The 23,423-nt window shown below is 40.3% G+C and overlaps 4 protein-coding genes across 6 annotated transcripts; 2 read left to right on the top strand and 2 right to left on the bottom strand.

Annotated features, from left to right (window-relative positions):
- The first annotated feature begins 98 nt into the window (after window positions 1-98).
- Window positions 99-4,533, top strand: cpox (coproporphyrinogen oxidase). Its single transcript, XM_056773211.1, has 7 exons — window positions 99-749; window positions 1,171-1,314; window positions 1,497-1,607; window positions 1,744-1,885; window positions 2,355-2,573; window positions 2,875-2,979; window positions 3,800-4,533. The coding sequence occupies exons 1-7, from the start codon at window positions 236-238 to the stop codon at window positions 3,882-3,884; spliced, it is 1,320 nt and encodes a 439-aa protein (XP_056629189.1). The 5' UTR covers window positions 99-235; the 3' UTR covers window positions 3,885-4,533.
- A 385-nt stretch (window positions 4,534-4,918) lies between these two features.
- On the bottom strand, window positions 4,919-9,411 carry prrg1 (proline rich Gla (G-carboxyglutamic acid) 1). The gene is made up of 4 exons (XM_056772521.1): window positions 9,340-9,411; window positions 8,705-8,746; window positions 8,134-8,294; window positions 4,919-7,756 (listed from the first exon to the last, which is right to left on the bottom strand). Exons 2-4 carry the CDS (start codon window positions 8,712-8,714, stop codon window positions 7,283-7,285), a joined length of 645 nt encoding a protein of 214 aa, XP_056628499.1. The 5' UTR covers window positions 8,715-8,746; window positions 9,340-9,411; the 3' UTR covers window positions 4,919-7,282.
- Window positions 9,412-10,361: 950 nt separating this feature from the next.
- tmem47 (transmembrane protein 47) lies at window positions 10,362-15,861 on the top strand. The gene is made up of 3 exons (XM_056772522.1): window positions 10,362-10,766; window positions 14,853-14,993; window positions 15,431-15,861. Exons 1-3 carry the CDS (start codon window positions 10,541-10,543, stop codon window positions 15,607-15,609), a joined length of 546 nt encoding a protein of 181 aa, XP_056628500.1. The 5' UTR covers window positions 10,362-10,540; the 3' UTR covers window positions 15,610-15,861.
- Window positions 15,862-16,755: 894 nt separating this feature from the next.
- On the bottom strand, window positions 16,756-22,693 carry tab3 (TGF-beta activated kinase 1 (MAP3K7) binding protein 3). 3 transcript variants are annotated; one of them, XM_056772520.1, is made up of 7 exons: window positions 22,460-22,693; window positions 21,073-21,240; window positions 19,699-20,863; window positions 18,933-19,093; window positions 18,128-18,221; window positions 17,977-18,048; window positions 16,756-17,595 (listed from the first exon to the last, which is right to left on the bottom strand). In XM_056772520.1, the coding sequence occupies exons 2-7, from the start codon at window positions 21,172-21,174 to the stop codon at window positions 17,564-17,566; spliced, it is 1,626 nt and encodes a 541-aa protein (XP_056628498.1). In that variant the 5' UTR covers window positions 21,175-21,240; window positions 22,460-22,693; the 3' UTR covers window positions 16,756-17,563. The 3 variants fall into 3 exon arrangements, with proteins under 3 accessions (XP_056628498.1, XP_056628496.1, XP_056628497.1); XM_056772518.1 differs by having other exon boundaries at window positions 16,756-17,600; window positions 22,460-22,691; XM_056772519.1 differs by lacking the exon at window positions 22,460-22,693 and adding an exon at window positions 22,009-22,428 and having other exon boundaries at window positions 16,756-17,600.
- Between the last annotated feature and the right edge of the window lie 730 nt (window positions 22,694-23,423).

Here is a 23,423-nt window from a genome sequence, read left to right on the forward strand (position 1 = left end):
ATTGTGGGATATGTAGTCAATATGGGAGATACAAATCAGTTCGCTGACGAAACATAAACTCAATTACCCGTAATGCACTTCAGCTCGCATTTCAAGCACCAGGACACGCCTCCTCGCTCACAACTGTGACAGAAGCTACGTGCAGACAGCTTATAGTGACAATACTCTCATTTATGACCCTGTTCGCCATTGACAGGTCGTCTATAGATACAGTTGTTTGCGTTAAGTAGACAAAATGACTTCTGTAGCTTTATACACAGTAAGATCAGCGGCAACGCTGTGTAAAGTGTACCGCTCCGCGCATGGTACCGCTGGTTTTCACTCTTTTCTATGCTCTAAACGTGCCTTTCTTCCGGGAGGAAAATGGTCATTCATAAGAACAGGGACGAGACCAATGTCGCATACAACGCAAGGCTGGATCTCATTCAAACGTTGCTGTAAAGTATTCCTAGCAGCTGGAACGGTAGTGGTCCTCGGTGACCTGGTTGGAGGTGGTGTGAGTCGCTTTCCGCAGGCAGAGATGGCATCTAAGATATCCAAAGTTGAAGAAGGCGAAGGGGACATACGGGAGAGATGCAAGACGTTCATGTCCCCACCAGTCACTGACATCAAGATCCTAGAAGAGAGGAAAGATGCGATGTCCACGAGAATGGAGATGGTGATCATGGAAACGCAGGCTTCCTTCTGTAAAGCCCTTGAAGAAGTGGATGGAGGCACGTTTAAAGTGGACAGATGGAGTCGAAAGGAAGGTTAGAAGTGTTTTCCTAATACAACACTGTGACTTTTTTAGTCATATTTCCTGTAGGCTAGGTGACAAATCCCCAAATAAGTGGCACACAAGGGTAGATAGTCTAGTTCGGCTGATCTCAACTGGAGCTTAGCATAACTAGAAGAATATTCATATTTGTTATGAAAATGTTAAAGAGTAACCATTTACAGTTTTAGTTTTGTCGTATTTATAATAAGACAACAATATTGAGACCCCCAGTTAAGAAACTTAAATGGGACAAACATTACATTCCCAAATATAGACTAACTCGTGTGCCATTGGATTTGAAATGTTCAACAAGGTATCCTATACGTTTGGCCAAATAATGTTCATGTAAAGTCACAATATGTCTTTTTAGGTTGCACTTTTAAGCAAACTAATAACATGTTTGTATTTAATAGGTGGTGGAGGCATCAGTTGTGTGATGCAGGATGGAAAACATTTTGAGAAAGCGGGTGTAAATGTTTCTGTGGTTTCTGGGTATCTTACCGAAGAGGCCGCCAAGCAAATGCGCAGCCGTGGAAAAGTTTTGAAAGGAAAAGATGGTGAGACGCTTACTTCATTTTAATATGAATCCAGTTCCTTTAAACGTTCACTTTACTTCTAGTTTTTAGTTTTTAACTGTCACGGGTGTTTCGACATTTAATGTGATGATTCATGACTGATGAAGTTGTGTTCTGTGGGGGACTGTGATATCTAACCGTCTTGCATTATCAATGTGTTCCAGGGAAGTTGCCGTTCTGTGCAATGGGTGTGAGTTCCGTCATACACCCAAAAAACCCTCACATTCCCACAGTGCACTTCAACTACAGATACTTTGAGATCGAGGAGGCAGATGGTGGGTGTTTTTCCCTGGTCATTGAAGATCTCGAGCTCTGCCAAAGCTGTGAAGGAGATGTTGTTATCTCCCCTTGCACTCATTTCTTCTCTTTCTCATTCTCTCCGTTGAACTTATTTTTACTTCTACTCCATAGGCTCAAAGCAGTGGTGGTTTGGTGGAGGAACAGATCTCACTCCTGTTTACATTAATTTGGAAGATGCTGCACATTTCCACAATACGTTGAAGTCAGCATGTGACAAGCACAATCCTAAATATTACTCAGACTTCAAAAAGTGGTAAGAGTTTCATCACCGCTGCAAGGATAGTTTAATTTGGGTGTGTTGCAACTCATACGGGTGTGTCAGGGGGTGTGAGGGGGGATACGTGCTATGTGTGGTGTATGAGGAGTCTATCTTCTGGGTGTTTTTTAACTGTTCAGAAGTGATAAGGCATTTAAATAGATTTGTAAACAAAAGCTTGGGAGGAGCACGTTCATTTAATCTGACCAATCCCAACGCTAAAGAATAGAAGAATCTATCCCTCATTCACCATTTTATATTTAAAACAGATGCTCATATAAATGAATCCAATTTGCAATTAATTAGGAGATATTTGAGACACACTATTTTTAAGTTTAGTTTATACATTGATTTTATTGTGCAACAAAAAAGTAAACGATTATGTCAGTCAGCTGATGCTAATGTCAAGCTCAGGCCAAATGTCTAACCTCGCATCAGTTGACTTCCATTGACTTCTTTCCCCAAGGTGTGACAATTACTTCTACATCCGTCACCGAGGGGAGACGAGAGGCATCGGTGGGATCTTTTTTGATGATTTGGATTCCCCCAATCAGGAGGAGGCCTTCAACTTTGTGAAGAGCTGTGCTAAAACTGTAGTGCCCTGCTACCTGCCCATTGTGTACAAACACCTGAATGACTCCTTTACCCCTGAGGAGAAGGACTGGCAGCAGGTCAGACGAGGCAGGTTAGTTCAAGAAGAATTTCATATTTTTTGTAGATTGTGTTTAGGCATGTAAATGTTTTATGAAGTTTTTATATTTTTTACTTTATAAAATGAATCATTTTATTGATAATCACTAGCATGCAGTGAATGTTTTAGTTATTATTATGCGTGTGAAAAATAAAGTAGTAAATCTATAACCGTGTGAAACTCATATATTATGAGCCTGTAATCACCTTGTGGTTGTCTTTTGAATTGAATCTGATGTCATTTGTCATATAGACACAAGTACACAGCCGCTAACCAAACTCTCTGTGTCTCTTAGATATGTTGAATTTAATTTAGTGTATGACAGAGGGGTGAAATTCGGCTTGGCCACACCTGGGTCTCGAATCGAGAGTATTCTGATGTCTCTACCACTTACTGCAAGGTAAGAGATTGTGTGGACTGATGTCTTTCATATCAGCAGCTTCCTCTTTTTGTGCATGACCCCCCTGTGAACCTTAGGGACTCTAATTGTTCAAATTGTCAGTTGTTTATTCAATAGTTCAATAGTGTTATATCATATAGCCTTTCGTCCTGAGGTCAAGTTTAAATTTGCACATTTTCATGTATGTGTTGAAACTCCGTTCACAAAGGGAATGACAGGCCAAATTACCTTGACAACGACACACATGCTCTCTGAATCCAGCGCTCGTTTGTTTAAAATGAACAACATTTTTGATATGTCTTGTTGAATATTGTGGAATTATGTCATGCATTTTAAACATACATTCCAATAATCTAAATTATCTTATACTATACTTTAACTTTAATCTTAAATCATATTTATCACTGACAAAAATAGTGTAAAACATACAAACAAAATTATTGTACCATATTTGCTTCAAAATGCGTCGTATTTCAAGATTTGATCACAAATGGAACTCACTTCCTTGAAGTGCCCTTGGCATGTTCCCTTCGCTAACAGACTTCTGAAAGGGCCATTCGCGAAGGGATTCAGGTGTTCACTTGCGTTTGGAACGCCCCTACAAATGGCGTCCCTGTCACCAAGTACATACATGCCGTTTGGAAAATGCCTAATGTACATGTTATAGAAAAAATTGCAATAATATTACACATATTCCTATTATTTCCTTTTTTTTCTACTTCAGTCACTACTATCTGTATGTATTAATGTTTATTGTAAGGTTGCAAAACTGTGATAAATGCAATAGAAATCATTTTGAATTAAATATATTTTATTTCAGGTGGGAGTACATGCATGAACCCGCCAAAGGCACCAAGGAAGCAAAAATGCTGGAGGTTTTACGAAACCCTAAACAATGGATCTGATTCACCCAGTCATGAATAATTCCTTCAATGGGTGGGAAATGTGGAACGGGGAGGAGGTTTCTGGAAAAGTCTTGTGAAATCAAATACATCGGCAACTCTTACGATATTGAAAATGAAGAACAGTATTGATTAAAATAGAAAATGACTAATTACCTATTCTGACGGGACATATGTCACCGTTTTTGACGAATTGATTCTGTTTGCTGACTGAGTGCAACGCTGCTCAATTATCGGCTTGGCTGTAATGAACTATCTTACACTGCCATTGGCTGTATGGATTCACCGGAGGGGCAGTGTTTGCTCTTGAGGTTGCGTTACTTAGTTACAGCCTTGTTTCTGCTTGCACTGCTTTAAACATGACTGTATGTGTATTCAGAACCTATCCAGAACGTATGTTTAAACGTTCATGTTTAATGTGTGCTGATGCTAGCGCAAAACTGTTATTGCTTTTCTAACACTGGTTATTGACCTGTTTTATATGTCTGTCTTTGAAGAAATTCGACCCTGTCATGAGGTTACTAACACATCTCTATTCTGTCTCTGTTCTGGTTCTTTTAAGATGCAGATATTTTATGCAGACAAGGTGTATTCTCAGGAAGATGTAATTTTGTTTATTATACAAGGAATAAAGCGACTTTTATACATGAAATCTAAGCAGTCTGGTTATCCGCCATTCAGTTTCATCTTCAATTCATCTGTATCAGCGCTGATGAGAAAACTGTCTGAAATATGTTCAAGTTCACGTAAATCAAATGTCTCCAAGGTAACGTTCTCAAGGTTTGGTGTCACAATTCACATTACTTGAGCCAAGCCAGCAGGGAACCTCATAAAGTTAATGTGTTACTGCAAATGACTTTATCTGTGAGCTTGTGTAAATGGAGGCAGTGCCATTCAGGTTGTAAATCTGGTAGAAAAACACATTTTAACTTCACCCATTTGGATCCGCAAACCTGAAACAACTATAGCTATACAAATATATCGGTAATGTAAGATGGTTGGAATGAAAACAAACCCAGAGAATAAAACCAGAAGAGTAAGGGCCAAAAAACTTTTATTACAAATAATAGTCAGGCTTGATCATTACAAAACATTAATTTGTTAATACACATATATACAATTTCTTTATCTATCTCTGAGTAAGGCATAAGCAATAAACACCACCACATAAAGTATCAGCCTGCAACTATTCTGCAACAAATTCCATCCATCAAACCCACCCAGACATCATCACTGCATTTCAAATGATGGTGGTCTTATTTCACATAACCTTTATAAACATAAACAAAATTATGCAAAGTGAGGCTGTTTTGATTTTCACAAAGCTTTTCCGAGTTAGTGCTGGTGATGGATTTTATTGCATATTTATGTTGGGCATGACGTCATACCAAATATAAACTGTAGAAAGCAGATAAGTTAAACCAAACAGCATTCCTAATTCATCACATCATAAACATTAATTCATATTCCTTTACAATAAAGAGCAATTTGTGCATCCGCTCATATTTACTGAACAAGTACAAACGCATTGATAATTTTCCCATCGAAATGTACTGTTTTCTCACACACTCAAGCAATCACACTTTCCTGACATTTAATACTGAGGGTTTTCTCATTGAGGTTTTGTCTCCATTATATTCTGGGGAAGTGGGAGGGTTTGTTCCCATAATTTAATCCTTATCTTTGATTCTCTTGATTGTAGTGTTTAAAGTACTCTGATCAGACTCTTTGTGATAAATCAAGAATAAAAGGTTTAGAGGTAAACAGTGTCTGTTTCCCTTTAAATACACAAGTCCACCCAAAAAGCAATGGCCAAATAGTAAAATATGGATATTAACCCAACATCATAAAGGGAAAGAATATATGTTTCTTAAACACAATAAAGATATACCACAATGAACAAAGAATCAAATCAGCATGGCCAAGTTATTTCTAATTGTGACTTTTTACATTCTCTGTGGTTGTTAGAGAAACAGAACAAACGTTATTAACCCTCTACACAAATCTAAAAAAGCGCGCTTCCCCTGAGCTGGTATATAATAAATCTTGCTTATCCTAGTTTTCCTGCCTTAATGCTTGGGATGCTTAATATCCCTGCTAAGTCCTTGGCCACAATAAAGATAAATTTCACAAGGCTGTGACCATGAAAATGCTCCTACATTATGGTAAGTATTCTCTAAAAAAGGCTCTGGTGCATAGCCCATTTACCACGTATTGACATTTAACTCAATGTGGTCTAATGCAAATGGGACACTTGCCTGTGAAAACCCAGCTAAACTCGATTTCTTTGATTTTCTGATTTCTACATACTGTAAAATCATTCTTTCATATAAAGAAAATATAACCTTTATATCTTTAATATAAATCAAAAGATTGAAATCATCTAGTGAAATAAATGGCTTTGATGCTCATAATTAGATTATGGGACTAGTCTGGATTTTACAGAGAGGGTGCAAATGTTTTGTATTTGCCGCAGCAGACACGTCAACAAAACCTCACATACGTTGACTTGATGCCCACTGGACAAAAACAGCTTGGACCTGTGCTGATTCAGTATTAACAACCACAATGCTACAGAACATCAGGGCCGAGGTTGTTTAGTCGTTTTGCAATAGGTTATCAGCATTTGATAACCGTTTAAAACTCTCAAGCATAATTAGTAACTAGTTTACCATTCAAGTGTTTTCAACAAAGTCACAAAATCTAACACACAGTGTTTAAAACCTCAACTAAAAACCAAATCAACACCAATTTTTCACTGAGGTTGTGAGCCCGATGGATACAGATACATATGCATTTACAAACGTAATAAACGTAACCTTTGAAGGATAAAACAGACAACATCATGTCAGTAACATTAAAACTTACAACCTAAATTGTTCCTGAAAATGTTTTTTTCTTCTTCACTGAATCTTTAAATCATGGGTTTTCAAATGGTCAGATAAAAGGCCAGCAACAAATGAAAAGTATTCAGTTTGTTCCTGAAATGTTTTGGCAACCACCGCTCTTAGTAACTAGGAAGATAACAATTTTAGAGGAGCTATTATAAATTCTGCAATCACTTCTGAAAACGATCTGATGAAGGGCAAACAAACTACACGTAGTTGAATGACCGGCTCGTTCATTGTTAACAACGTCCATGTAACAGTTCTGAAAAAAATATTGCGTTAGCTGTGGTTCCCTTTATATTAAATAAACAGGTTTACTAGTGATGGAATTGTAAATCAAAGCTGTCGGAGTTAGTGGAGAAATATTGATAGTAATAAAAATAAGCATTTCCCAATCCTGCAAAACCTCCACGCTTGGCTTGAAAATGAAACAAGACGACATACAGTAAATAACAAATAACAGGCTTACAAACTCATTTACACATATGGCTGGATAATTTCCTAGGAAGACAGTCACTTTCCCTGGGCGATGATAACTGTAGCACCATGGTTGCTGATGATGTCTTCATATTGAGGAGGAGGCTCTGCTTCAATGTGTACATCCGTATGGCCCACAGCTTCCTCGTATGAGGGGGGCGGGTCACCGCGACTGCCCCGCCCAGGTGTGAGGTCAGCACCGTGGTAGGCAGGGCTACTGTGAGCACTGATCTCAGAGTGAGGACTGGCGTCAGGATGAAAGTCCCGTCCCCACTGGTCCATTGACACTACAGATAGGGTTGTGTCTCTTTGCGGACGCCCAATGGCAGGGCTTTGCTGTGATCTTTTGCGTGAGTGACATCTCCAAACGGTGATGGAAACTGCGGCAATAAGCAGCACAACCAGCAGCAGGGGTAAAATCAGGTAAAGGGAATGAACTCCGCCAGCAATGGATTCCAGTCCTCCAGGCATGGGGCTGCTCTCACGCTGGTACTCCTCCCAGAATCGCTTCTGTGACCGTCACGATATAGAAGAACACGATTAGCTAAAGGCATAATTCTATTGACATGAATTCAAAACAAAAACCACAATGGCATGACCAACAACAGAGACCATGGCTTTTTGTAATAACATAAACATACCGCAGAACACAATGCAATATATTATGCCGTCACGTGGGTCTGTTAATGTGTATATAAACTCCTTTTGAGCAAACATCCCTCGCAGCACAAATGATTCATAATTAACTCTCCCAGATTCTCAGCAAGTGAACTTTTCCTGTCAATAAAGCTGACTTCCTGCATAGCGTACATTCCGCAGACCTGAATGCGAAAGAGGAAGTTCACGTACACTGGAAAAGCATAAACACGAATGTAACTTAAACCCACCGTTTTCTCGTCGTTCTCAAAAGCCTCTCGGGCTTCTTCATAATTGCAAATTTCCTCCCTGCACTCTCGCTGGATGTTCCCTTGTTTCATCTCCTCCAAGAAAAAGTTTGCTCTCGGGAACCTTCGCAGCACCGAGTGCGCGGCATCTGCTGGCAGGAACACTAGGAGAGAAACAAACAAACAATAGGCAATAACAAATAAAAGAGGGAGGCTGATGTGAGGGGAAGAGGTTTCTTTGAAATGGTTGTTTTCCAGGCATAGGGTGCTTATGAAAGACTAGCTTGCCTCAGCACTTACAGTGAGAACTGAAACAGATGGTGTATTCTGATGGAGGAACATCTGATTAGTTTCGGATTTATGTACGGTAGACCGAGTTGCTTGGTTGACCATACAAAATTAACATCGCTTGACAGATCTAATACAGGTTTGGCGTGATATTTACGCGAGATCCATTAGATACAGAAGTAACTAAGGTTCATAAAACACACCCACTAAATATCTTGGCAACAAAACAAAACAGCATACTTAAGAATATAATAGCTCTAATATAATGTAGTATAAACGGACTTACCAGCTCCCATGATTCCTGCAGCTTTTCAAAGAGGGAAACGACCTTGGAATTGATAGAAGAAGAAACAAACTAACTTATATGTACTCCACAGTCATCCAAAGATACACCTAAATGCTGTGGCATTACGCGAGCTCATTCAGTTTCCCTTTCTCCACCCCTAATTTCGCAATAGGTTTAGGATTACCTGAAATAAACACCGCGGATGGGGTTCATTTTGTGAAATCACAACAAGCAATAACACGAAACATAAATCATTCTGTTGGGCTGTTAGCTTCCTAGCACGCACAGGACAACCGTTGCCAGGACACACACAGAAACGATTAGATTTTGACAAACGACTATTTTTTCACTTTAATAAAACACAAAACCGGCCTCTTGAGGAGTCAAAATGATAATACATAAGGTGTACAACGATATGTATAATTATAATGGTGTTACTATTATTAATTCAGTCCCTATTCGTCATGAGTAACGTATCGACTCCGTGACTGAAGCATGTTGACACGGTTTTCTCCGTGACACGGCACAAATTAATATAACAGTCAACGTGACCAAAACTATGCTTTTGTATATGATGGTAAAGTTGAACATCTACTTAAGATTAGATTAACCGAATAAGACAAAACATTGTTTACCCGTTACACCCAATGTGTACAGCGTTCGTCCAGATTCCCGAGGTTCCGCCTTTGCGCATGCGCGGTCAGCAGCAGCCAGAATTAACTGGAGAGTGATGAATGCAGAAAGCTTCTGATGAGGGGGACATTTCGAGGTGATCAAACCATAATATATGTTAACATATATAATATATAATGTTAAATAATCTTTGTAGTTTAAGTATTACTACAATAAATGTCCTCTTTCACACAGAAAATGAAGAGAATATCTTAATTGTGGCATATTGAATCAGGGTCCATTTTACATATATTTTTTGGCAAAAATGTATTACCTGTTATGACATAGTTGTTAATCCGACTCAAAAGACAATAGAAAAAAGGATAAAACATTCCCACACAAAAGTTATTAAATTAAAATTGTTTTCCTGCATTTGTATGTCCTTTAAGATGAACAATCATTAAGACCCTGTCTTTGTTGTCAGATTTTCCTTGTAATGTACAATTTGTATTTTTAAGGCTGTCTGTAAATATCCCCCTCACTGATAAATGCAATATTTTGATCATTATTGTCCACACGACGAATTAATATATCTATATCTGTTAAGGAAATCGCCCTGTGTAATGCTTCTTCACGAGACGCCTTTTTAATATTAAATTTGGGCTTCTTGCACATCATTTCAGTAACATCCAATAAAACATATTCACGCTTTTCTGCGAAAACTTTTTTTCCGTTTCCATTTAATCATTTAACTAACAGATGCCTTTATCCATTTAGCTATTTATCAAACAGAAACCAGCAATATCAGAGCGCCTGAGAATATGTTTCTCATGTTCTAATCTAATTACTCTGATGAATGGTTCATTATCAATGTTTTGAAATAGGGCAGAGGCCATTTTTTTATCTGTCTGTTTATAAAACAAGAAAGAATGAGAAAGAGGAAAAGAGCGAATTAGAGATAGAGAGAGAAAATATACCAGTTTTCAACACACACAGTTACGCCAGATGGGAGGCTCCTGGGAGCGCTGGCTAGGCACTAGGACCCTGCAGGTGCAGAAGATGTTTCAGTAATGTGCGGTGCAGTCGCGTTGAGGGGAGCTACTCCACATCTTCAAAGCACTGATCGCAAATTAGGATCGTCGGAAAGATATCCCCACTCTTAGGATACTCGTCCCCGGTGAAGTGACACAACCTCGGTTATCCTCGAGGGCGCATCCAGGCGACATGGCCTCATCCGTGAGCGGCGCGGAGGAAGTGCGCGTGTCGACGTTGACGCCCCTGAAGTTGGTGGGCTTGGTGTGCATTTTCCTCGCGCTGTGCCTGGATGTCGGGGCCGTGCTGAGTCCGGCGTGGGTCACCGCGGAAGAACAGTACCACCTGTCCCTGTGGGAGTCTTGCTGGAAGCCCGCGGCATCTCCGACCTGGAGGTGCACCAGCACGCTGGGGACCGGTGAGAGGACCCGTTACTTTTGTAACTTTTCTATACACAGCCAGTTTCTGATGCACATTTGGATAGGTTTGAAAATAAAAACAGGTACAGTGCGTTTTTAACTTTGATGTTAGTAGGCTCAGCAACGTCTCCTTGGAGGAGACTGACAAAAGGGGCTCTTCTCTCAATAGTGCATTATTTAATGTCATTGTTTATCTTAAAAAAGTTAATTTTCTATTGTACAGTTTAAAATATGCACGTATACTTCATAAGATAAAAAAGATCCGACAGATGTGGTTTTAACAAATGCTTTGGGGGGAAATCATTCATTCTGTTTAAGGAAAAAGCTCCCCAGCCTTCAGCAAGTCAAGATGAATCTCTTCACAGATACTGTGTCTGGGTAGAAAGCTTCATTAATTGTTTGATATTGATCCCTCGCATTTAATCGAGTGCAGTGTTTATTCACAACTTGTTTTGGAGAAGGGCTATAGAATGATGTGGGAATGTGGAAAGGAATCAGTGGTCCAGCTGGAGTTTCATTCTGCTTTTGTTGTCTTCAAAATGAGCCTTTGTTAAAGTCCCCTCACCGGCCAAGGAGTAAGGTTAACTTTGAGAGGAGAGCTCCCAGGAGGCCGTAACATGGACAGATTAGTTACCAAGGAAACAAGGGGTGCATGTTAGAAATGTCATTTCACTTTGAACAAGAAACTTCCTTTTTGGAAGGGATGAAGGTTTGCTGTTTGGAGCAGTCCATAACAGTACCCTCTGCATTTTTACCTACAGTACGTAGAGCTATTAGTCAAATGTTTGTTTTGATGAACACAGAGAAAGATATTTTGAAGAATGCTTGAAATCAAACAGATCTAGACCCCCATTGACTCCCATAGTAGGAAAAATTACTTTATCATTTTTTGTTGTTGTGTTGAACACACAAGACGACGTTTTGAAGAATGTAGGACAGCAAACAGTTCTGGGGCAATTTTGGCTACATTTGTAATTTTTCCTACTATTTAAGTCAATGGGGTTGAGATCTGTTTGATTATAATTATTATTCCAAATATCTTTCTCTGTCTTCATCAGAACAAAGACATTTATACAGATTTGGAACAACTCGGAGGTGTGTAAATGATAACAGAATTTTCCTTTTTGTGTGAAGTATCCCTTTAAGATTTAGGATGTTTTTTTAAGCTTCATGTTGTGGTGACAGCTTGTTTGGCTCTGGACCTTGTCCTGTCATTTTTAAAAAGCACACTTTGACTCCATATAAAGTCATGAAGCGCCAGTCTGGGTGACTGGCTGTTTCCCTCTGCAGCACATTATTGATTTGGGGCTTTCTGTAATCAGTCACTCCATTTCCTCTGTGTTCTCTCTGTTATGGGCTGTGCATTAAACTAAATCTCATTAGCTTCACAATTACCTGCCGATTCTGCTGCCTAGACCAGAATATTATCTTGCTCCAGTCGTTGAGAGCCATGATTTAAATCGTAAACATTACTCTCTAAAAAAACTGTTAACATAACACTCTCCATTTTTCGTGCACATTAAGCCGGACGCTGAAGTTGGGAAAGCTCCGGGAAGAATCGCAAACAACAGCAATATGACCGGAGTGTGCGAGACACCCGTAGTGCTGATGTTATGCTCCACTGGAGAGGGGGCAACGGTTAAATAAGGAGGGGGGTGCGTGACCGTCCGTTCAGTGCACTATGCACCCCGTCTGAGGAATGTGTAGACATTGTGTGTTATTGATGGAATTCACTCACTTGTATGTGACATTGGCCTTCTTTTTCTCCTCATCGTGATATTAGATTGAAATAACTAGCCAAGAGGCACTTGCTTGCTGAGAAACAGATTATAGGAATGAATGTTTGATTTTTATCTCTTATCCTCATTTCAATCTGTAAGCTTGTAGGTTTTTCTGGATAAGCTCCGTTGTACTAAAGACGTAGCTATACATCAAAGTTACAGAAATCCAAGTCTCATATGGGGAAAATTGATGTTGTTGTTGTTTCATGGACTTCTGGTGGCCATCCAGAGAGGTCAAGGGTCGAGTTGTCAGAATTTGTTTTTAAATAGAATGAAACATTCAATCCGAAGTTTTGTTTTCATATGTCTCTCCAACTTCCTGAAGTGATAGATTTATTTAAAATCTGAATCTCTAACCTTATTTGGTCAGAGAAGCTTTGTTTTTGTTACAAACAACAATACAGTCAACAGAGAGTAAATGCCCCAGAAACGTTCTCAAGCCTTCTGAGAAAATTATGTTTTGACAATTAGAAAAGATTATTTTCCTAGGATGATAAAAAAATCAGTTTACTCTGACAGATTCAGAAGTTTTTAACAGTCAGCTTTTATAATCATATTAAATACTTCTGTCCTTTCTTTAGTAATTTAATCATTTATCAAATTAGATAGACATGGATGATTATTGATTTGTCAGCTATTTTTTTTTACTGTGGAATTATATTTCCGATTGATTTCCATGAACCAATCAATGAAAACTCAAATCTCAAACATTTTCAAACTATTTGAAATTATTGTCCCCTAATACAGAGTTGCTTAAGAAACAGTCAAAACAACAGCTTGCTTTTTTGGACTCTTTTATTTATAAAACATTTTAAGGAATTTCAATATCAAAACAATAAGCCACTGTTATTATGAATGACGTATTAATGCATTCTTTTAGTGGAAAAGTGATTGCTAAACACTCCCGGTCTCTGATTTATTTCAGTGTGGGTGATGTTGCAAATTCGAAATCGATTGTTTGGTTGTTCCTGTTTACTGGAAAATGAATCACCCCATTGAGATTAGATGTATTAGATGTAAAACACATGTATTAATGTAGGCATTTGTTTTAATATTTACAATTTACAAGACATGCTTGGCTTTGATTTAATTTAAAATAGGTTATTCCATTATGTTTTATTTTTCTGATTTATTCCAGTAATATAAACCAATTTATCAAATTCAATTGGAAAAACTGTTTCCTTCCTCGGTCTAGCTAAAGGGATTGTTTACACGTAATGCTCTTCCCCTGTGCCATCTTAACCTAATGAGATTTTTCTGGAGTCCCGATGTGCATGTGAGATTCCACACATTTACTCTCATGTCATCAGATATGGAGACATCATACTGTTTCAGGCACCCCCACATCCTCACCCTTACTGCAAGCCCGCGTTCCATAGAGGATTCAGTGCTATTTCAAGGCTATACTCTAACTGAGTGTCTCAGAGTGCTTGAATGAAAGGCAAGAGGGACAGAAGGAGGTAGAAAGGGGAGGAGGGAATATATTACGGGATGCCCCATTTAGCCCACCAGAGAAGCCAATAAGTTCAATGCAGCCAACAGAGGTTCAGTGTTGCGAAACCCGAGATGTGCGCGTTCGTGTTACTGTTGGCCAGGTATGAGTACAAGGATTCCTACGGTATGTGTTTGAAAAATGTAAGATATTTATGGTTATTTTGGAGGTTTGGATGAGCTTTGTGTCCCTTAAGAGTTTACTGGCTCATCAGATAGAGTTGCATGAATACAATTTGATCTGAACTTCAGCTCAGACTTAACAATAGATAATTGTCTTTATTCAATGCAGAAAATAAACATTTACAGCACACAGTGAAAAAATATGAACACATAGGTTTATGTCTTCAAAAGGTAAAAAAAGGCACAAAAACATAGCCCAAAGTGAACCGCTGCCTCTAACAAAGAAGATCTCAGAACACCTACAATTAAGAATTGATGAACTGCATGAAGCTCAGACGAGTAATAAAAATATGCCTAGAAGCCTTGACGTTTATCAGTCCATGTTGATCTATAAACGCAAAAAGTTCAACACTGATGCTGAACTACACTATAGGCTGTTAAGTATTCTTTTCAGGGTATAGAATGTTTGATGAAGGTTATTTATATAGACATTTCCAGCCATGCACTGTGGATGTTTACTGTACATGTTTTCTTGTGACATAAATCATATCAAATTTCATGATGAATGAATGCCAAAATAAACTTTTATGCACATCATAATGCATATTTCGCATTTTTAAATTGGTGACTTCTATGCACTTATATACACGCAATGTGAAACTGATGTTTTTATGTATTTATGTAACACAGACTGGCAGATTGCCACATTGGCGTTGTTGTTGGGTGGAGCGTTCCTTATCCTCCTTTCCTTCCTGGTGGCCCTGGTGTCTGTCTGCATTCGTTCCAGGAGACATTTCTACCGACCGGTCGCAGTTATGCTGTTTGCTGCAGGTGACGTAGACGCACAACCCGCACACATTAATAAGTTGACTTCCCTTTTCTGCCCGGCAGACGCATTAAATTATGGTTCATGTATTATGAATTTCAAATGTGCTGTTGGCTGTACCGCACAACTGCTGTAGGTAATGGAGCAGGAAATAGCGAATGCATTATTTTGCATCCACCCCTCATAAAGCATCAAAACAGTTTTTTTATAAGCCACGGTGCACAGCTGCTTTAGTAATAAGTCATGCCTGATGTGAACGACAAACGAGGGAACGATATTAGGTATCTGAAAGAGACATTTTCCCATGTCTTTTGAGGGGAGATTTACATTTCTTTGAAGTTTGAGACAGCGGATTACAGGTTTTAATTCATGTTCTTAACCTACTTTTGTCTCTTTGATGATCGGAAAATTCAAAGCCTACACTCTTCTGTGTTTCTCACAGTGGTTCTGCAGGCCTGCTGTCTGGTGCTTTATCCCATCAAGTTTATCGAGACCATCAGTTTGAGAATATATCACGAGTTCAACTGGGGTTACGGTCTGGCCTGGGGCGCCACCATCTTCTCCTTCGGAGGAGGGATTCTCTGCTGCCTGAACCCCAAGAACTATGAAGAATACTACTAAACCTGCTACGATACCCACGATGCACTTCAATGTCCACTTCACTGTTGTTATAGCAGCTTATGCACTGAACATTTGTTCTCTTTGTGGACCTGATATGGATTTTCCAAACACGCAGAGTAAATGGCAAGCTGTTAAATTCAGATGCAATTTCATTTTATTTTCCTTATTCCCCACCATTCTCCTCATACCATAAATCTACAGTATAATGCAATTAAACTCTGTCATTAAAATCCGGTCTACCATTATTATCAAGTAATTTTCCTCATGTCATTCTAACACATCACTGTTAGATGAGCATCTCCAGATGTCAGGTTTTTATGTTCACTGGAATACTGCCAGACTTTGATATGATCAGTAGGGAAGTCTCCATCTGTTTTGGAATCTGAAACGGATCTAGCAAAATCCTGATAGACACAAATTGACAGTCATGGCTCGACATCACGGTTAGGAGACAAAAGGTCACATCATAACGGAAACTATAAAGACTATATAAAACCCTTTTACATTAGGAACTTCACATAATATGAAATGATGTTATAGTAAAAGCACACCGCTGTGGCACCTAGATGACAGATGTTACGTTCGCATATGCCAGCAGTCGAACATAAAATAGTGTAATAGACATGAAAACATAACTCTTCTTGTGATAGTAAGATGAAGTGAAACATTGAGCAGACAATGTACACAGGGCACATACTGTTATCTTTAATGTCAGCCATTGTTTTTTTTGCGCATGATCAGCTTTCTGAGGTCTGCATTTCTCATCTTTTATTTAAAGGGATTTGATAGAATTGCATTGTAGAAAAATCTAGGTCCAAGTATTGCGTACAGACTAGTTTATTATAGTCTTCTTTTACACAAGCATCAATACAGGTAGTTAAAGACAGACTAAGAGGTTTTCCTTTATTTTTTAAGGTTGCACAGTCTGTTGCGTGCATGGTGTGTATAAACAATTTATAGTTTTTGAGCGGATGTTTAAGCAAATTTTTTTGTATCCCAGACAGTCGTGACATTCTGTACCAATTTATAAACTAACCAAATAAACAGCTAATAAGAAGGATGTGGTATACTGATTGTCAAAATGACCTGGGCAGAAAAAAGACCAAAACTTTCAAAGCTTTCAACAACCCAGAGGGTACAGTGATATCACATAGAATTCGATCCTTTATTAAGTACAGCAACGTGACGCATTTGCACAGGAAATGGACATCTTAAACACAGAATACAGTGTGGCATAATATGCATAAAAGTACCAGGTATAGGTTCATATGCAGGTCTTATAGTGTTCTTCATTCAACGAGAAGAGCTCTCAGCGAGCACATACAGTGTAAAGTCTACATTAAAATGATTCAGACCTCAGCTCATCTCAATACACTGGATGCGCCGTGGGAGACAAGCCCTGTGCACGGGATTGTTTGGGCATTTTTTCTGTAAACACGGCAGTCTTATTCTGCTTGGAATGGTAGCTCGGTAAACCACACCTCCTTCACATCTGGAAGCTCCTCCTTTTCCTAAATCCACACCTTCCCAGTCCACTCCAGTGCCAATCATTCAATCCCTTTTGCTCAATTCTGTATAGTCAAGACACCCTCCCGTCCTCTTGTGAAGCATCTTCTTTCAGTAGAAAAATACAAGTGCAGGAAGCTCCTCAAGAGGCAAGAGAGGGTGGGCTCTGATTGGATGACAATTAAACAGGATCAGCGTTTCTTTTTAAGTGGGGTACGGCTCAGTTACTGCTGGGTAAAGCTGAGGGTACAGAGGAAAGATGTTTTGCTCGATAATAGCCGGGCTGAAAGAAGATTAGCTGAAAGAATGGGGTCCATGGCCCGTCGGGAAGGGTTGCAGTAAAGGCGGCCGGCAAGCTCAGGTGTTGCGTGGCATTTCGCACTGTTCGCAGCGGTGCAGGGCGGGGTGGTTGAGGAAAGTACAGCTTTCACAGTTCCATTGAGCGCCCTCAAAATCTTCGTCTCTTTGCAATGGCGCTGGCTGCACTAATTGAGGGAGACAAGACGTTATGAGACGTGTAAGATCTGCATAATTTCTGACTTTCATTATTAACATCCGAGTAATACGAGTATTCTGCCACACCCTTGACATTGCAGAAATTAGGCCACCGGCCCCACATAGCAACAAAAGAGTGATAGAACAAGGGTGCAAGAAATGCTAAAATAATGCTATATTTAATACCCTCCACCGCACTGGTGTAATCGGAGGTCCGGAGGTTTCGAACAGGATATACAGAAAGCAAAGGGCTAATTTTAACCCAAGAGAGTAAAACCAACAAAAAACCCATCTACCATATATTTCAGTACAGCAAGAGATCAAAGTTTAAGAATAATGATGGTTGATTGAAAATGCTGAATTTACCTATTGGTGGTACAACAGGGCCAGGCTGAATATTATCATAAAAGTTGTTCATGGCTCTCACATCAAACTTGCCTAAACACAAAACAACAATAACATGACTAAATGTTCATATTATATGTCAAAAGGATGACTGGTTTTATGGTATTGTTACCTCTTGACTGCAGCGAATCAATCTCCTTCAATGAGCAGTCAATGTCGATCTGGAGCTGTCTGTTTTGGGACCGAATTCTAGTCATGTCCTCAGGCTGGAAAAACACAAAATTTCCCCTTCTTATTTTTACGGTCACTTCAATTGCACACAAAATAACTCCAGACATTCTTTCACACATCAGAGGAATGATTTCAGGTATGTTTGCTTATATGCAAGACTTCAAGCAAACTTGTGGATAGAAGTTCAGCACCCTTTTAAAGAGATATGTTTACATTAGGGCTGCAAAAACTTACAAAAATTGCAATGTGACAACTTCCTTGATATTGCAATATACAAAACACAATACAATAAGGCATAACATGTCTAAAGTCAATTTAAACTATATACAAATATATTTAAAACTGTCAGAGCCTGTGGCCGTGTGGACAGAGCTCCAGACACATAGTTGTCCCCGAGGCCCCACCCCCTTCTCTCCCACTTCACCTCCTCTCATCTCTACCAATATAAAATAAGAGGCAAAAAGACCAAAAACAACATACTGTGAATATATATATATATATATATATATATATATAAACACAGTATATCTATATAAAACTAAACATCATATAGCCAACATATTTTTATCCTCTCTTGGCAAAGCAAGCATCATAACAACGTTTAAACACGAACAGCAATGCTTTATGCCGCAAACAAAAACAAATCTGACAAACCCATCTGATATGCATATTGCAATATTTCAAAACATTATGCAGCCCTAATTTATGTGCAATAAAATGGCATGTTTCATGCGTCTCTCTGTTACCCGCGGGATGTGGCTCGTGCTGTTCACCCGTCTAAATCGTCTCTGCAGGGCGTCAAATTCCTTTTCATTGACTTCCGCCTTGAGCTGCTCCAGTTTCTGCCGTTCCTGCATGAGCTCTTTCAGGAGACGCTCCATCCGTGCGCGCTGGTGCAGGAGCAGTGCTGCAGATGAAACGTACAAACCAAAACTGTGAGGCACACTTCCCATATTTACTGTATCCGTCAAACAAACAATAAACGGATGCAAGGATATGGATTAACCGAATGATTTTTTTATAAATTCATGCGTTTAAAAAATGATAGAAGATTGTTCAAGACACTCGTTTACATTTACAGAATGCGCTGTCGGTTTATCCAAACATTCAAGGTATACATTTTATTGTCTCAAGCTGCACATTTAATCTCCGAAACCCAAATGCAAATCATTTTCAAGTAATCATCCTGTAGTTTAACCAGTAGAGCATGGGTTCTTTTAAACACACAAACTGATAAAAACACATACTTTGAATGCCCTAAAGTTCACTTAAATGGCATCCTGCCAAATGGAAAAATAACAAAGCCTTTTGCAATCTCTGTACATTAGCATCACAGTGCAAGATTATTGACTTTGGTCAATTTTCCAGTTTATTCTGCACAAGAACTGCCCACACAGGCAAGAAGCCAACAAGACCAATAAGAGCTCCAGAAAAAGTGACCCAAATACAGTTTGTAGGCATTACGAATTCATATTTAACATAATGATCTTGTAGGCATACACAGATTCATACCTTGTGTATATGCATAGTCATCCGAGCCCGAGCTGGAACGTCTAGGCATGTGTTTGATCTGGCTGCAGATGCTCCCTGGCAGCGCAGAAATGGGCAGGATGGGCGGAGGGGCACCGTGACGCTCACCCTGGTCCACTATATTGAGGAGGGATTCCGTCTCAACCGTCGGAGAGCCTGATGAATGCTGTGCTTGTCCAGGAGACACTTTGATCTTGATGATGGCTGAGGTGGCAGACTGAGGAGAGGAGGCGGGCCTGGGCCTCGCCACACCTTGGTGGATGTACAATCCTTGATGAATGGAGGTCCCTGGAAGTCCGGTCATACTAATGCCCCTAGATGGAGAACTGGGGGAAGGGCTGTTGGCCATGTAGATCGATCCCTGCGGTGCATGTACGGGGGAGTTACTACGTGGTCGTTGTCCCTCCAGCGTGATCTCGATCTGGTTCTTCATAGGGACTTTGGAGGGTATGAATGGCCTGTGGGACCCTGGCGGGGGCTGCTGGTAGGACAGGCCAGTGAGGGTAGGAGGACTTATGGGTAAGAACCCATGGGGCGATTGCTGGACTTGATGTTGGGGAGAACTGTATGGGGATTGGAACGTCGGAGTAGCGTAAGGTGACTGCTGGTACACCTGCGTCCCTGATGTTGACCAGGGAGACGGCTGAGGACTTTGAGAGGGCGAGGGCCGCATGTACACATTGTTACTGCTGTTACAATAGACACCGGGAGGAATCTGCAGCGCTTGGGGTGCAGAGGGAATGTTTTGGGAGAGGGTTACTGTTATTGGGGTCATGTAACGTGGGACTGGGTTGTACGTGGGCGACATGCCCTGGATACTTGGCGGAGGAGTGGGGATGTTCGGGCGTCCATGGTCGTTCATAAAAATGGGATTGAATCCCGGTGAAGGCGCCATGTTGGCGGGGGCCGAGAGAGGCTCAGGGTAGATGCTTCGAGGATGCTCGATGTGACTGTCGCTTGAACTGTGCACCAAAACCCGCCCAGAGGCGTTACCTTTAGCTCCTTCTGGAGCAGGATAACCCACGCTAATGCGCAGCATGTGGTTGCGATTCATGTGTAGCTCATCCGAGCTGTGGAATTCCTCATAAAGGTATCTATTACTCTCCTGAGCCAGCAGACGGCAGCAGAGGTCCAGGTTGTTGTTGTTCTGAAGAGGAAATGAAAGACAACGAGGTGAACATTTACTTTGCACCTGACATGCAACCATTCTACTTAACTAAGACCATTTACCCAGTACGACACTGCAAAATATGAATGACATCATCTAACAAACAGATAAAAATCAATCTCCACCATAAAAAAGAAATGCAGCCAATCAAAAGCCTACTTTTTGCATTCACAGTTGCCGATTCATACCTGAAGAAGGCACTGAGACACAACCTTTTCAGGAATCTCAGGAAAGCGCTGCTTGAGGTCCTGCAGTATGTGGTAGTCCAACTGAGGCCCTCCCTGCGCCATCCTGAGCCCAAAAGCAAGTCACTGAGTCTGCAGCCAGGAGCGCAGCACCTGCTCTCCTCTCATCCCCTGACAACACACCAGAGACACGGATCAATTTTGTTCACCCATGTACAATGCTAACAAATTGTGAATGAGTGTGTGTGCAGTGCTATGCCAAAGGGAAAGAGAAAACAAAGGGAAACCATTATGCGTATGCACCAGACAGCATCAGACACGCGGCTGCGCAGTGGGAACATATGGCGCACCACGAGAATTGCCCGCAGCTGGAAAACTGCCATTTGTTGGCAAAAAGAAGAGATTGATAGACATGCAAGGATACAATCTTTGCCGGTTTTGTGTGGGGTGTGGTAACAAGTGCTCGTGTTGTGTTTGGCGATCTCACCGCACCAGGCAACGACCTGAAATACGAGACACCATACGCGTCTCACGTGTACAATTCCCATCAGCTCAACGCCGTTGTGTATACATTTGACAGGTGATGCTCATCGTCGCACTCAAAATGACAACGATCTTTACACTTTGTTGAGCGGTGACAAATTCATTCGACCTAACAACACACACTGTGCCACGGACATGTCATAGAAGTTATAAATGCAGCAACAAACAAAAATGCTGATCACAGGATGGTGCAAAAAAATGTGGAAACAGCTCATTTGAAATATGAATTTCCTGAACTAAAAATAGAAAGAGGAAAATATAAACTGCTAAGTTAACATGAAGTTGACAGCCGCCTCCTGCTAACTGAGCCAGTTAGCAAAACATTTACTCACAACAACAAAACAACAATAAAAAACGAAGACTCCAATGCAAATCAATAGGAATGCAGTCGGTTACCTTTGTCTGCCGTCTCCGATCGCAGTGAAACCCCCGCCAAATCCGTTTAAGAGCTACAACTCAATGCTATTTTTAACGTTAAGTTACATGATGACAAAGATAGAGCGCGCGGGGTCAACGCGGAGAACGACGTCTCTAGTCTAAACTACAACGTTTCGGCAACATTCCTCAACGTACAGCGGTAATATCATCTTTCACAGGTGTAGTTATAGCACTGACTTGTTTCCTGTAGAGGATAAAAACACTGGCTGTCAATTGTTAGCTTTAGCATAGCCGTCCGGTTAGAGGCTCCAGGTAAAGTTACAAACGGAAACGCGACGCGGGCCGCTCCCCTGTCAAGCCCCAGACAGAAACTGCTGCGGGAGCGCATGATTGTTAATGCCTGACTGTCAGTTTCGGTGCAGGTCAGACGGTTATCGCCGTGCAGGTAGAAGTATAAAAGCCAACATACCGTATGCTGAAGCCTCACGGCCATTGACATCCAAGCAAGGCTAGTTTTTACAGGTGTCGGTTCAGCGCATTCTGGGGTGAACGGAAACGATAGCAATGACCGATGGGAACGATTCACCACAGGCTTCTCCAGGGATCACGGCGGCTGGATTGCTCACGAAACCGTCGTATTGACGTACGCCTAGTTTTCTGTCGTTCCGGTAGCGAGTTTCTCGTTTTACGATATGATGTACTTTTCTGCCCTCTGTCGGACTGGGGTTGAACTGAAAGTGAAATGGTTCATCAGTTGATCAGATAACAATTTTTACTGAATTATAACAGTTAGTCGCGTCGGTCGAGCCCAACAATGGCGCCCCCTGGGATGTCTTAAATTTCTATTTAGTTCACGAGACCCGTGCTTGTATAAACGGGTGTGAATAAATACGTGGTAAGTTTCATTTATAAAAAGCCCAAAAAGTACTAAATACTCAAAAAGTTGAGTTGCTTAACCAATTATGACCAAGGACGGGAACGATCCACGTTTTTGAATAAAATTAGTTATATTTATAAAGAAATATTACTTAGTTTTATTTAGGGGTTCAGAACTGTTTGACTATTGCAGAAGAGCCTGAAAAAATTGACTGGTCCACCATAAGACAAATATCGTCGCTGTGAAAACATACAAGCACACAAGAAATCTTACATTATTTTATTCATCAATAGGGTAAATTACAACATGTAATGGTACAAAATTGCACAATGCAAATTCCCAAAACAAACAAAAACACATTAGTTATGCATCTCACATATTATGGAATCATAAAGCATCTTTATATCTGGAAAACAATCCACCATTTGGTACAATTGACGAAAGTTTTTCTTTATGTATATGGTCTTTTCCAAGTAGAATACGAATTTTGTGAATATTATCTATTTGCAAAGAACCTGTATCACTATCCAAAAACAAGACCATTTTGTCAGTTATA

The sequence above is a fragment of the Triplophysa dalaica genome, chromosome 18 (genome assembly GCF_015846415.1).
Source record: "Triplophysa dalaica isolate WHDGS20190420 chromosome 18, ASM1584641v1, whole genome shotgun sequence".
NCBI lineage: Eukaryota > Metazoa > Chordata > Actinopteri > Cypriniformes > Nemacheilidae > Triplophysa > Triplophysa dalaica.

Bases quoted from the DNA above. Each gene is read 5' to 3' on its own strand.
- cpox (XM_056773211.1), top strand. From the start codon at position 236: ATGACTTCTGTAGCTTTATACACAGTAAGATCAGCGGCAACGCTGTGT. The intron at 750-1,170 runs GTTAGAAGTGTT...TGTATTTAATAG, and splicing joins CAGATGGAGTCGAAAGGAAG to GTGGTGGAGGCATCAGTTGT. The intron at 2,980-3,799 runs GTAAGAGATTGT...ATTTTATTTCAG, and splicing joins TCTCTACCACTTACTGCAAG to GTGGGAGTACATGCATGAAC.
- tab3 (XM_056772518.1), bottom strand. From the start codon at position 21,174: ATGGCGCAGGGAGGGCCTCAGTTGGACTACCACATACTGCAGGACCTC. The intron at 18,222-18,932 runs GTAACAGAGAGA...GTGTTTTTCCAG, and splicing joins GCACGAGCCACATCCCGCGG to CCTGAGGACATGACTAGAAT. The intron at 17,601-17,976 runs GTAAATTCAGCA...TCCCTCAATTAG, and splicing joins CCCTGTTGTACCACCAATAG to TGCAGCCAGCGCCATTGCAA.
- prrg1 (XM_056772521.1), bottom strand. The intron at 7,757-8,133 runs GTGGGTTTAAGT...TGACGGTCACAG, and splicing joins TTGAGAACGACGAGAAAACG to AAGCGATTCTGGGAGGAGTA.
- tmem47 (XM_056772522.1), top strand. From the start codon at position 10,541: ATGGCCTCATCCGTGAGCGGCGCGGAGGAAGTGCGCGTGTCGACGTTG. The intron at 10,767-14,852 runs GTGAGAGGACCC...TATGTAACACAG, and splicing joins CACCAGCACGCTGGGGACCG to ACTGGCAGATTGCCACATTG. The intron at 14,994-15,430 runs GTGACGTAGACG...TGTTTCTCACAG, and splicing joins AGTTATGCTGTTTGCTGCAG to TGGTTCTGCAGGCCTGCTGT.